A 15,024-nucleotide genomic window follows, 5' to 3' on the forward strand; every position below is an offset into this window, starting at 1 on the left:
ATACATATATAGACACACACACACATGCAAACACACACATACACATACATATAATAATTTATATGTGTATGTATATAAATATATTTATATATTTATAAATTATAATAATATATGTGTGTGTGTGTATATATATATATATATATATATATATATATATGTATATATGGCTCCCCATAATGATTGGTTTTGAGATAACTAAAAATATCTTGTTCTATGTAAGTTTGTTGCTTTCTTTATGGGGGTGGGGGTAATCATACATACATATGAGTATTCATGTATATGGAAGTGTGCATATATTTATATATATACACACACATTTTTGCTGAGCATCAAACTAATACACCCTGTTTGCTGTGCTTTCACCTATCTTTGTGTCTCCTTTTTTTCAATATTTTTGTATATTCTTGACCTATACACACACACACACACACACACATTGGCATCCACTTCCTCTGAAATTATTGATTTGCTCTCTCAAATCGTCATCACCAACCACTTCTGTCATCATCATCATCATCATCATTATTATTATTATGTTGGTTAATTATTTTCATTGTGTGTTTTCACTGCTATGTCTATCTTGGTTATATGTAACATTAGCCTCTGTTGCTATTCTACATAATGCATCAGTCTAACACCATTGTATATATTCGTCTTTATTTTACTGTGGCAATTAATTCTTGCATGCAAGCTCTACATTCTGGTTATCTCTATTTCCAGATCTTTTATTTCTGTAACTTCTCCTCATTTTTGATCTAAGATCTGTCACACACAAAGTGCTTATTGCTCCCCCTGTGCCCCTCTCACACACAAAAACCTGCTTTTTTTTTATTAACCTGCCAGTGATTCCACTCTATATCTTGCTTGACTATTGCTTACATTAAATGCAATGTAAGGACTTTATCCCTACTCGGACACCTTTTCTACACATCAAACAGGGCCACTTCCTGAAGATACAAGAATTCTGTCTTCTTTCCTACTTACTAAAACCTTTATTTTTGCTAAGTTTACCTTGAGATCTTGTGATTCTAGGTTTAGGTTCTGCATTTGGGATTTTTTCTAATTCAGCTATAGATGTGGCTATCAAAACTTGATGATTATCAAGGCCATGTATGGGCCTTTTTGCCCCACTGCCCTTAATATGACAATTGTAGTCCAATGTACTTGTAGTCCCATGGATTGTATGGGTTTCCAAGGCTAGAGACCAGGCCAGACTCTTTACAACAGAATGAACTCCACTAAAGGTCCCTGCGGACCAGGTGCTGGGGTTAAACTAGGTTTAACATCCAAGTTGGTCATGGTAGAATCTGACATCAGAACATAAAGGACCGGAACAAATACCACAAGTCATCCAGTCCTTGGGCCTGTAATTTATTTATCAACCCTGAACTCAGAGTTTAAGGGACCAGCATAAATACTATAAGGTATGTTGTCTTTTCGGTTTCCTTGTGCTGCACTTTACTAAAAACAGTCATTTTGTTGCACATGTGTGCATTATTGCATCAAAGCATAACTGGCTGCAACAGCAACAACGATTATAGTTTCTATCAAGAAATAGAATTTTAAACTTCAAGAAATCATTTACTGCTACTGCTGCTGCTACTACTACAATGACCAATACACCAACACCATGAGTGCTACCACTAAAACTCTTCACCAGTTGAAGTGGCCACCTGGTGGTTAAGTATGGAGTTAGACACTACAGAAAGATTGTTTCTGAACTTTGACATCCCTGTTTGACTGTAAGTGTGTGTGTGCGTGTGTGTTTATATGTATATGTATGTTTGACACACACACACACACACACATATATATATATATATATATATATATATATATATATATATATTTATATATATATATATATATATATATATATATATATATATATATATGCACACACACACACAAGCTTATGAGACTTTAATAAGTTACTTAGTAACTTTTAACGATTAAAAATAATGAAAAAATATGTTTATGTAATTCAAGTTTCATTTATTCTGTTTGTACTACCAAACCTATGTACTCACATGCACATACATATATGTATGTGTGTGTGTGTGTCACTAAGAGTGTGTGTGTGTGTGTGCATGTCAATGTATTATGTGAAAATCCTGTTTCCCCTAAAGCAAGACTCCCAAAATTTTATCTTTGACTCCCCGAGGAAATGTCTGTTTAATGTTCACCACCCCTCCTCCGCTACAAAAATAATGTTGCATTCGAAGATAGAAAGTTTAATTTCATAATAATTAATTCATTTCATTTTTAATTGCAACACTTATGGCGGTACAGGTGAGGTTGGGGGGGGGGATTGGATTCCAGAATTAAACTTTAGACTCAATCAATAAAAGAGAAAAGGAAATTGAATTGCATCATCATTTTCACATTTCCTTTTCCATGGGGCAGACAAAGTTAACTGAGGCAGAGTTTCTATGGCCAGGTGCCTTTCCTGTTGCCAACCTTCACCTATTACAAATCATTGTAACATTTCCCCCAGGGACAGACAAGTTCCACAGAAAACTGGAAATGAACAAAGCTGCTTGTATAAAGGTGATGTTCTTATCCAACTGTCACATGATATCAACACACACACACACGCACACACATGAAACTGCTCCAAATTGTTAGAATATTTGTATAAGTGGAGTGAAAACCAGCTGGTTTCCACTTGGTACTGTGCGTCACTTCTCAGCATAATATGAGATGTATATGTGTGTGTGTGTGTGTGTGTGTGTGTATATCATCATCATCATGTGAGCCTACTGGACCACATCATCACTTAGGACCTCCCCTTTTATGGCCCAGTCTCTACATTGACCTGACCTCCTCTTCAGTACAGATCATCCTCTTTCACGAAGCTTGTCCAGGATTCTACTTCTGCTCTTACATCCAGATCTCAGAATATCCCAATGAAGGCTGACATCACTCACCAACACACTCCATTCCCCCCCCCCCTCCGTCACAGACTTTCTGTCTTCTCATTGATTCCTTCCCACCACTGTCACCACTCATTCCTTCTCCTCTCACCACCATATTGTGTTCACCCACTCCTTCACTAGCCTCTATGCCCAGTCCTTCGTCCCCACACTCTCAGTTCTCTAGAATGTCCTCCCTGCTGCCATCAATTTACAACTGGATCTGGGAAGGCTCTTTTCTCCTTCTTGCAGACTGAACCCCTAAGAAAATGTGTCTTCCATCTTTGCAAGGCAGTAATGCTTGTCCTTCAGAGCAATGAGGGTCATCCAGTGATCCCTAAGGATGACTGATGACTTGTGTGGTGACTATATTTAAAGCGAAGAGATCAACCTTGTCTGACAATGTTCAATCCAGTGGCCAAACCAGGTCAAGACGACTGGGGATGGAGGTGGCTGCAGTGGATGACCAAGATGTCTCCTGTCTTTTTTACTTGCCTCATTTTCTTCTCTGCCCTCCACAAGTGTGTTGCTGTTGCTGCATTCTCCTCTCCTGAACCACAACGGTTTCTTCTGCAGAGTCTGCTGAGCCCAGTCTTCACATGCATAGACAGAAGCACTGGCACTTTTCATCCTGTTTAGGCTATTGCTGTTAGCAATATGTGTTCTTTGTGGGGTCCAGGGGTGGCAAATAGAAGGGCTGCCCCAAGTGGCAATCCCTCTAGCTATGCCAGTGGATAGGTGAGCCCCAATATGCTAATTTATCTACTGCTGGGACCCTGGCAGATGTTACAACTCTGGGTCAGAGTAGACTAAGGAACAAACAGTGGCTCAGAGGTGGTTCCATACCTTCAAAACCCCAGAACTCCTGAACCAGGGTTTCAAGCCTGGATCAGGACATGAGGCAGTTCAATGTAATTGTGGGAGAATTGCCTGCATAAGGTTGCCCGGTTGCTGCCTTTGTTGTTTAGCCCCGGGTCAGTCCTGATCCAAGATACTCATGATTCAAGACTTTCCAACCATGACCATCTCATCTTGCATACTGTATCTCTGACTACATTATGTTATGTTTCTATTTTCGGAAGACAGTATCGAATGATCCAGTGAGAGGGAAATTTTAATATTAGACTGGCTTCTTTGAGTTTCTGTCCACCAAATAGATTCATAAGACTTTGATTGGCCTGGGGTTATAGTAGAAGACGCTTGTCCAAGGTACCATGCAGTAGGACTGAACCTGGAACTATGTTGTTCGGAAGCAGACTTCTTAGCACACAGCCATGTCACACACACACACACACATATATATATGTATATATATATATATATATATATATATATATATGCATGCATATACACACACACATACATAGAGGCTGTAGTGTGTATGTATGTATTTGTCTGTCTGTCTGTTTATCTATGCGTACACACGTGCATTTGTGTGTGTGTATAGAAGTTGATTAAGTGATAAATAACATTTACCGATGAAAGTACTCAATAATGATAGAAGAGTGAAATTTATCTTGCAGAGGTGATGACTGTTTTGCCCTTCCAGGCTACACTGCCTCCACCACGCACGTCTATGTGTATGCATGTGAGTGTGTGTATGTGTACTTATAATGTATGTATTTATATTGTAATTTTGTTATAGGAATAAATTGTGGTGTATATATTTGTATTTCTTTATCAGCTGATTCATAGGGTGGGTATATAGAAAGTTGTTTACATATCTATGTCAGTGAGTGTATGTGTGTAATATATATGCACGTTATATGTATATATATATATATGTATGTATATAACGGCAAGTGTGATAGTCTGTACAAGTGTTGGGGACATGTGTATGTGTGTGTATACACACACACCTCATTCCATTTTTGGGGGATTTGTGTATATATATATATATATATATATATATACATACACGTTGCTGATTACACTGTTGTATGCAGATTTGGAAAGATGACCTGTCTCTGAGTGTATATCTTGGCAATATATATACATAGATATACATAAACATATTTGGGTTTGAATGTGTGTGTATGTATATATATATGTGTGTGTGTGTGTGTGTGTGTATGTGTGTGTACTGTACATGGCATGCAAATAGCAAGCACTGCTTAGGGTGGGGCGAGGAGAGGTTGTCGGCTTTAACAGAAAAGTAGGTGATGGTGCGTGTGTGTGTGTGTGTGTGTGTGTGTGTGTGTGTGTTTATGTGAAAATGTGTGTGTGTATGTCTGTGCATCTTTGTGTGTCTGAATAACAGCGTAGTAAAACCGGAGCCGTCCGGCCCACCAGAATTTGTATTGGGTCACCAAACTATCGGTAGTCGCAGTCGTAATGGTAGTAGTAGTAGTAGTAGCAGTGGTGGCGATAGGGCCGCAACAGTAGTGGCGACGGGGGCGATGAGGTTGTTGCTGCTGCTGCTACTGCTACTTACAACATTCTACTTGCTGCAGCAGCAGTGGCGGCGGCGGCGGCGGTAAAGATGTGAGCTGGGTCCCCCACCCCCACCCCACGACCGAAAACAAAGTTTGTTTAAAGAAACAGTGAGGGGTAGTGAGAGTAAGGGGTAGAAAAGGAGTGGAAGGAGGAGGAGGAGAAGAAGAGGAAGTGGTAGGAATCTAGTGAGGGGTGTGGTGGGGGACGTAGAGTGATAACTCCATGTGTGGAGAGTGAAAGGAAGAGGATTTAAAGTACCGGGGGTGTAGCTTTCACTGTGTGTGTATATATACATATATATATTGTGTATATATATATATATTTATACACATCCACACACACATATACCCCGGGTGGGCACTGAAACCTGACCGTAAACAACAGGCCTTAAAGTAGGTTTTCCTACTTGCTCTAGAAACCCTTTTTCTCTGCCCCCTTCCCATCCCTAATTTCCTCCTCTTCCTCTCTCTTTCCCCCTCCCCGCCATTTCTGCCCAGTTTCTCAGCCGTTATGGAGTTTATACTGGAACTATTTGACCAAAAATCGAGGAAAAAGACCCAACAACGTGCCTCTGGGAACGGGGCCAGCTGTAGCGGCACAGCCAGTGGGGGCAGACCCCGAGCCGCCAGTGATGAACCGGTCGTCACCCAAAACCAACGGCGACTGTTGTGGGCCTTTCGCAAACGTGACCCTGTCGAAGCGAACCGGGTGAGAGAAGCCGAGGAGAGACGTCGGCGCGAACTCCGCAACCTTTATCTGTTCGACGGTGAGTTGCTTATACTGTAGTTCTTACAACATCCGCCTTTATTAAGGGCTGGTGTTGTTGTTTGGGTTCGGGAGATGGGTATCTACCCTAAATCTCGACTTCCAAAGAAGGTAACGTTTTATTTGTGTGGGATTTGAACTTACAATGTTTGGAGAAAATAAGGTAAGGTAATTTTGGTTCCGACGCTCTAACCATTCTGCCATCTCACCGCCATAATAATAATAATCACGTGTTCCTATTTTGGGGGTAGTTCCCCCTCGTTGATGATAATAAATCTTGCTAAATGTTTGATCTTTTTCAATGCTGACCCACGACGGGAAAAATTGGCTCTTGTTATTGGGGATCGTCTCCTCTTCCACAACGAACGTTTGAATTATGTACCAGTAATATAACACGTGGTTTCTGCCATATCGTTCCGTGGTCACATTTTCTACTAGAAATAGCAGCCACGGAGGATCTATTGCTTAATACTATTCTAGATCGCCCGATATCAACGGGGTAGTCACGGCTGGGCCCCCTTCCGTCTCAGGCCTCTTCGATCAGGACTGACCTAGGGTTAATCAACGATTTAGACACCAGTAATTCGTGACAACTGTTCAACAGTAACTGACCGCAGACCAGCAAGGAGGCTTCGTGGTCGCTTGATTTGCTAACTATAGTAGCCAAATCTGCTTCTAATGTCGATAAAAAAAAAGAGGAAATTCCGTTAGACATATTTAGAATTAGTGGTTTAATAAAGAAAGTCGGGGTTTTCGCGACAGGGACCTCATTGATCGTAAAGTTTTTTTGTTTTTTTTCAATCAACGTTCATCTAGGACTGTTTAAGATTAATATCTGTCTGCCTTGCCTCGTGGAAATAAAATATACACAAATGTGTGAGTGTAGACACATCTGGATGTATAAACAAACGTGAATACATATATATATATACATGTGTGTGTAGTGAAAGGCATGACTGTCACCACTTCCTTCTTCCTCATTAAAAGCATCCAAAGAAAACAATAACAAAACAAATCGATTTTTTTTCTTTTTCTTGGCATTCCTCCTCCTCCGTCGTCGTCGTCACCGCCTCCTCCACCGTTTCTACCATCACCATCATCACTATCACCACATCCGTCAGCCGCCGCCGCCGCCCTCGAATTCCTGCAATATTCACATCAACTGCCTTCTCTTCCCCTCGTCCCCCATCGCTGTCTCCATCTCACCCTGTCTCTAGTTTGGATGGTGGTGGTGGTGGTAGCGGTGGAGGATTATCGCTATGGGGTCTGGTGCTGTTGATGCGGTGGCGGCGGCGAGGGGAGAGTAGTCTAATAATAATAATAATAATAATAATAATGGTGGTGGCGGTGAGGTTGCTGATGGGTGGAGGAGGAGGAGGAGGAGGACAGTCGACTGGAGCTATGAAGCTGCTTGCATATACGAGCGGCGGTGGAGAGGCGGAACTGCCTACCTTTCCTCCCTTATTGAAGAAGGGGCTTTGTGTGCCGTCGCTGGTTGGGGCTGCTTCCTCTTATGACACTGTTTCTGGGTACACAAGCGAGGGAGAGAGAAAAGGGGTCAACATGTATAAAGGATTGTAAGCAACTGGTGTGATGGGATTGTGTTGTTTATGTCGAAGGTAGGCAAGAAGAAAGACAGCCATAACTAGCCCCACTTCTCCCCAAACAATCTTTTTTTTTCTTGGGGGAGATTTAGCTGCTATTTCTAACACATCAAGCCATTCGCTTGAGAAATCTAACCAGACAGTTATGTCGTGTAAAACGTGGCGGGGTCACCGTATCCCTTTTTATCTGTCAACATTCTCAGTTCACCTGACGATCCGCTTTTGTTCCTTGTACCAGTCATGTACTGGGGGGTTGACGTAAACAACTTCTCTTGAATTTGTGACCTTAATCTATTACAACTGATGCAGTAGTAATAATATCTTCACTTATTAGCGGGTATGGCACAATGGTAGGTGACACTTGCAAATGTGGCACAGTGTGACACTGACAATAACTTAATCTTTGAAATTGGCTGCGTTGAGAGTTCTGAGTTAATCCAAATGGATTAAAGGTCAGAAATTTTTGTTGTTGTTGTTGTTTAGCTCCAGGTCAGTCCTGGGTACTTTTTGGTTATCTCACCCCCCCCCTTAAAAAATTGGGTTATGTCTCCATGGTTTTATGAGAAATATCAGGTTCCCTGATCTGGCAGGGTTTCTATGGCTGGATGCCCTTCCTAGCGCCAACCACTCCAAGAGTGCAGTGAGTAGGTTTTTCTATGCCACCAGCACGGGTGCCATTGACCTGACACCAGCATCGGCCATGGCTATGGTCTCATTTGCCTGGTGCAGTCTACTGCCTGGCCGGCTCCTCTCAAACTGTCCAACCCAGGCCAGTGTGGAAGATGGATGTTAAATGATGATGATGATGATGATGATATATACGTAAGCATATATGGTGGGGTGTGGGCTGTGCAAAAGTGGGTGTACAGTAGGTATCACGTCAATCAAGACTTAATTCATTGTAATTATTTTCAGTCATTAATCATAATAATACATGTATCATAACTGTAATAACACTTTCATCGTAACTTTTAATTGTTTTGATAAAAATAAATGAGTATTGGACATGTTTTCTTTTTTTCATCACTGTGGACTTACTTTTGCACCCCACCTGTATCGGAAATCACCTTTATGGATGGGGAACTGAGATTCAAAAGGTTTTTTTGTCTATACATTGCACCAGATTCAAATGTGTGAGCAATAAATATGCAAGTCATTCTACACATTTTACTCTATGTATATATATATATATATATATATATATATAATACCCAGATATATACACACACACACACACACACATATATAAAAGTTCAGTTAGCAGTTAAATAAGCCTAATTAAGGGATAATAATATCCCATGAATTTACTGGTTAATTACCTGTTATTTATTTTGAATATTAATTTTGATATTCAAAAATAGGTAATTAGATAAACGAAGGTTTATATTTGTTTCAGAAAAATAAGAAAATAGAGATAAATCAATTAATAATTATATTTATTATGTCTGTTTTCTTATTATATATATACATACATACATACACACACATACATATATACATACATACACACACACACATACACACACACACACACACACACACGCACACACACGTATTTTATACATGAAAGCTTATAGAGTTTCTTTACAAGATTTCAATTGCCACCATTTACCTAATTCATGCAGAATTTGCCCATGTTTACCTATTCATGGCTACGAAATCACGATTCCTAAATTTAATTGAAAAGAAAAGAAAGGGTGGCTATTTTCGTGTAATTGGGCAACACACAAATTGTGAAAAGAAGAGGTGTAAGTTCAATTCCCATGTGTACTCATGATTGCTCTTTTCCATTATGGGAGCTTATCTGCTCTAATATTAAGCTATTTTTAGGGGTTTGGCAAAATAAACTAATAGAGTAATTCCCAGATTTAGAAAAAAGTTCTGGGGTCAATTTGTTTAACTAAAACCTTTTAAAGCAGTACTCCAGCATGGCCACAGTCAAATGACTGAGACAAGAAAAAAAGTGAAGAGATCTATACAAAAAAAAAGGTATCTTGTCTGTCACCCTGCAAGAACTGAATGTTAATTTAAGGGATTTTGGTGAAAATGAGAATCAGCAGTACTTGGGACCTTTTTAAGGGTCTCTGAGACTGGTTGGGAGAAGAGAAAGAAATAATAACTCATTTGGCTCAGCAGTAAAATCAGGGACCTGTTTCAATCCACACAACAAGTTGGAGCCTATTAAAGGCCAGCCAAGGGGCCAGTTGTTGATGTTAAAGCTAAGACTTAGTAGGTTGCAGTCCATCTGATGAGCCTTATGTATCCATTCCATCTAGCCCCTACCTCCACTCTCATTCCACTCAAGTTTAGGGCTGACTCAGGCCCCTGAAGTGCAGTGGTGTGGTACTGGTCACAACCCCACATCCCTGTAGCACATGGTCCTCCTTATTTGAAGGTGATGTCTCATGTGAAGAGATTGCAAATGTCTTTGTTGTTGCTACTCACCTGTAACAGGTAAATTTCAAATAGTGACTCAAATCACACCTTACAATATTAGAAGGGAACATACTCATTAGATAATGTAGTCCTAGATACATTGTGTGTCAATAAAAGATGGGATGGTCATGGCTGGAACATTGTTGATAATATGTCTGATGGATCAGGACTGACCTGGGGTTAAACAACAACAAACTTCAGGTGACAGGTGTGTAGAATATTGGTTAAAGGTGTAATATAACAGGTGTATATAGGTGAGTAGTTGTGCCTCAGGGGTAAAACAATGCTGACATGCTTCAAGGATTCCTTTTGTTAGTGTAAACAAGCATATATATACATATATATACACAGACACACATATACACCATACATAAGCAATACCTGTGTATACACCCCTGACACACACAATGCATACATATAGGATACAGGCACATACACATACACACCACTCTGGCATATATACAGACACAACAGACTCAACACACACACACACACACACACGCACAGACACACAGACAGAGTTGCTGATTGTGTCAAATTGTATCATTCAAAATAATGTTTTTTCCACAACTTTCTCCTCCCCCACTTGCTCCGTTCATCTCTCTCTCTCTCTTTCTTCACCAACTTCAATCTACACACATGCACACATGCACACTTCTATGCACCCTCACCACTGTCTAAAATAGTCTTTCTCTTTCCCCACCTTCAAGTCTTGGTAGGGACACCCGTCTACAGACATAGGATATTGTAATCACCATCACCATGACCACCACTACCACCACCATATGTATATATATATGTGTATGTATATGTATGTGTATAGGTGTGGCTGTGTGGTAAGCAGCTTGCTTCCTGACCACATGGTTCCAGGTTCAGTCCCATTTTGTTGCACTTTGGGTAAGTGTCTTCTACTGTAGCCTCAGACCAACCAAAGCCTGTGAGTGGATTTAGTAGACAGAAACTGACAGAATCCCATTGTATATATTTGTATATATATCTGCTGACAAGGTTCAAATGACGGGCTTGGTACCTGCTATCTGCTGACAAGGTTCAAATGACGGGCTTGGTACCTGCTATCTGCTGACAAGGTTCAAATGACGGGCTTGGTACCTGCTATCTGCTGACATACAAGCATGTTTTATCCCTTCCAATATTTACGAATGAGCTTACTAAGTTTGATGACATGTTTAGCATAGAAATGCTTTTAGCTTTTCTTTAATTGACAAACTCATTTGGCCATCCGCCCTTGTGATTGACAGGTTGTAGTAACACCTTTATTTGACATTTCTTAAATGTTAGTCTTTCTAATTAGAAATTTCACTTGTTGATGAACAGGTGATTAATCAACATGTCCACTGCTCATTTGTATATTTAATAAGCCTCATGAGTTGAGTGTTGCATAACATTGCATAATTCTATAAATGTGCATACTGCTTACCTGAAGACTCTTAATGAAAGTATTGTCTCAGCTCTGGATAACCTAAGTGTCTGATTTTATTGTGTGTGTGTGTGTGTGTGTGTGTGATTATCATCATTGTTTAATGTAGATGCTTCATGTTGTCATGGATTGGATGATTCAATGGGATCCAAGTATCCCAAGACCCCTTCACAGAGTGGGCTGTAGTATTGAAGAAGTCGGAGAGAGGGGCTAGAGCATGATAGGGGAACAGGAAGGGGTATCTTGTTGTAGAGGAGATACATAGGTACCCCCAGCAACAAAGTGAGAAAAGATGATATGGACGAGGTATCGGGGGGCCAGGGCTTAGCTTCTTAATGTTTATTGTCCCTACACATCTGCCAAATGCCAAATCCTCTGGTATGCTTCCCATGATTCCTCTTTATGTATTCAGAGTTTGCTGCTTTGGCTCTGCTGTCTGGAATTATGTGTCTTTTGCTACAAATTGAACAGAGCCATTTGTCTGAACGGATCAGTAGGTTGTCTGATTTCCTGTTTACCAGGATTTTGGTCTTTTCTAACTTTAAACACCTCTTGATTCCAGCTTTTGCTTCCACATCTAGAATTTCTTTTCTAATTCAGATTCTCGTATAAAAACAAGGCCATCAACATAAACTGATTCCTGCAGAAAACTTGTCTAAACTCTTTTCTTTTGTCAACCTAGAGGACTATGATAAATGGGGGATGGAGTGGGGGGGGGTCAGAGAATCAAGCCTTGGTGAACTCAGCCTGTCCACTAAATTTGTCACTCTGCTTATTCTCAACTTTCACCTCATTGACAGCATTCTTGGACAAAACTTGGTCTTTCTGTCACCAGCCACTCACCTAATCCCCGCTTTTGTTGTGACCACCAGATCACAGGATCAAGGGGCCTTGTCAAAAGCTTCCTCTTGGTTGACAAATGCTAAGTACAGTTGTGTTATACTTTTCACTAAATATTTCTCCTCCTGCAGTTGTTTTTGTTTTTCTCAAAAGAGAGCATCAGTGGTACTTTGCCCTGGCACAAGACCAAACTTATCTAAGCTAAGCATCTTAATTAATTAGTTGTATTATAACTCTTTCTTCACCTTTCAAGATCTGGTCCAGCAATTCAGTTCCTCAGTAATTACTCCTCCACCCAGTGCCACGATATGAAGCATTTGATATGCTAGAAATAACTGCCCTCTTTCCTTAAACTCATTCATGCTGTATTATGAAGTCCTAAATACATGCTGTGTCCAAGATGGGATGGTCATGGTTGGAACACATAGGTCTACTGAATCAGGCCTGATCTCTGGTCTTGTCCTTTGTAATTGTGGTTCAGAGTTACTGAGGTTTGCTCAACCACCACCACCACCATCTTCTTCATACTATCCTTGAGGTCAGACATATTGTGGTGGTGGTGGTGGTGGTGGTGGTGATGGCAATTTAACAAACCAGATGTCATGCAACAGAACATCTCACCCATCCCTTCCTCACATGCCCATCCTAACTCACCGATGAAATAGTTTATTTTGGCTTAAAGCTTCTTCTTGAAATGGAAACTCTATTGGTGTCAGATTAATTAAAGATCGTTAAATTATTGTTTTGACCTTGAAGAGGAGGGGGAGGTTTGCTTCCCTTGACTATAAATAGATTTGATTAAGTCATATATACATATATATATATATTTATATATATATATATATATATATATATATATATATATATATATATATATATATATATATAATATAATATAATATAATATAATGTATGTATAGAATAGTATAGTATATATATATATATATATACTTTATTTGTAGGTTTACATCCTGAGAAGCATATATATATAGAAAATCAGGTTTGGAAGATAAAATAAAATTTGTATTTCTGACGACCCAAAAATCTTGGGCAGCTGAATGTCACAAGGTTTTTTTCTGTGGTTCTTAATAAGAATGATAATAATAATCCTTTCTACTAGAGGCACAAGGCCTGAAGTTTGAGGGAGGGGACTAGTTGATTTAATCGGCCCCCAGTGTTTCACTGGTACTTAGTTTATTGACCCTGAAAGGATGAGAGGCAAAGTCGACCTCAGCGGGATTAGAAATCAGAACATAGTGGCAGATGAAATACTGCATAGAATTTTCTAATGGATTAGTTTCCTATATATGTGTGTGTGTGTGTGTGTGTGTGTGTGTGTGTGTCTGTGTGTGTGTGTGTGTGTGTCTTTATGTATATGTGTGTGTGTGTGTGTGTGTGTCTTTATGTATATGTGTGTGTGTGTGTGTGTGTCTTTATGTATATGTGTGTGTGTGTGTGTGTGCACTACGTTTTTGTTTGTTTTTTGATAATTCTTTTTAAAGGAGATTGCAGCCTCTATGCTGGTTTCATGTTCCCTCACAGTTGTTGAGGCTTTTGGGGGAAAATCTGTGTTTAAAATTTGACTTGGTCTGAGTTGAAATGAATGATAGGCAGGAAAAGGGGACAGAGAGGGATATCTACAATATCTACTTTATTTTGAGGGAGTTAAGCAGGAGAAGAAAACCAGGACTTCTGACATTGGTAAGGTCCTCAGATTAGGATCAGAATGATGCTGATGGCTCACTTGAGTAGAGAATGCCAGAAGAGCTTTGGAGTGTTGTAGGGGACAGGGGTAGGAGTGAAGTTTAAACTGAAGATTTTTGTGAGAAATTGTGCAGGTGTTCCATACTGTCACACTGATATAATTCTACATACATAGATGTAGAGAAAGATATAAGTATATACATGCACTCACAGCAAGATATATATACATTGCAGTAAGACACACACACACACACACACACACACACACACAAAGAGCAAGATGTAATTTTATACACTGTATTTTTATTATTATTAGTTCATCTGTCATTGTCAACGATGACCAAAGACATCAGATAGGAGAAGACGAGGCACAGTGTGTCTGGCTGTTGTCAATCAGTCCAATGCATGTTGAGGGGGCTTTGGTGCAGATCAAGGCTCCGGTGGTCAGCTGGGGCTGAAAGTAAAGATTTGACCCTGGACTTGTTTTACTTTGCATTGTCTTTGTGCTCCTGCAACCCTGTTCTACTCATAGAAGGGGGTGTCTCAGTTGGTGAATTTTCGGTTGGCAGGTTCAATCTGGTGCTTGCAAGACCCAGGTGTTGAGCTTCATCTCAAACCTCTCTTCACTCAAGCCTTGAGTGTGTCCTTGAAGCACTCTTTCTGCCCACCTTGCGTTTGCTTGACCTCTGCCAGTTTACTGTAAAACAGTCTTTTGAGGAGTCATGTGTCAGGCATTTGAACAAGGTGACCTGCTCACCTGACACACCTCAACAGTGGGTCACTGGTCAGCAAATCAGCTCAAGAGATACATGCACACAGATTTACCGCAATACATGTATTAGCATTAGGTTCTCCTGTCGTTATCCAAGGGAAAAGCAAAGGGGCC

General features: G+C 40.2%; 1 protein-coding gene across 6 annotated transcripts in view; it reads left to right on the forward strand.

Moving 5' to 3' along the window:
- The window catches only part of LOC106874074 (cAMP-dependent protein kinase catalytic subunit 1), a 123,657-nt gene that overhangs the window by 20,741 nt on the left and 87,892 nt on the right, over positions 1 to 15,024 (forward strand). For 2 of the 6 annotated variants that reach the window (XM_014921660.3, XM_014921662.3), the window contains exon 1: positions 5,710 to 6,117. The exons of 2 other annotated variants lie outside the window; for them this stretch is intronic. In XM_014921660.3, the coding sequence (XP_014777146.1) occupies positions 5,862 to 6,117 (256 nt within the window). In that variant the 5' untranslated portion in view covers positions 5,710 to 5,861. Of the gene's footprint in view, positions 1 to 5,349; positions 6,118 to 15,024 lie in introns of those variants that run through there. 2 more of the 6 variants (XM_014921663.3, XM_014921664.3) reach the window with 2 other exon arrangements.

The sequence above is a fragment of the Octopus bimaculoides genome, chromosome 28, assembly GCF_046866305.1.
Source record: "Octopus bimaculoides isolate indiv1 chromosome 28, ASM4686630v1, whole genome shotgun sequence".
Lineage (NCBI taxonomy): Eukaryota > Metazoa > Mollusca > Cephalopoda > Octopoda > Octopodidae > Octopus > Octopus bimaculoides.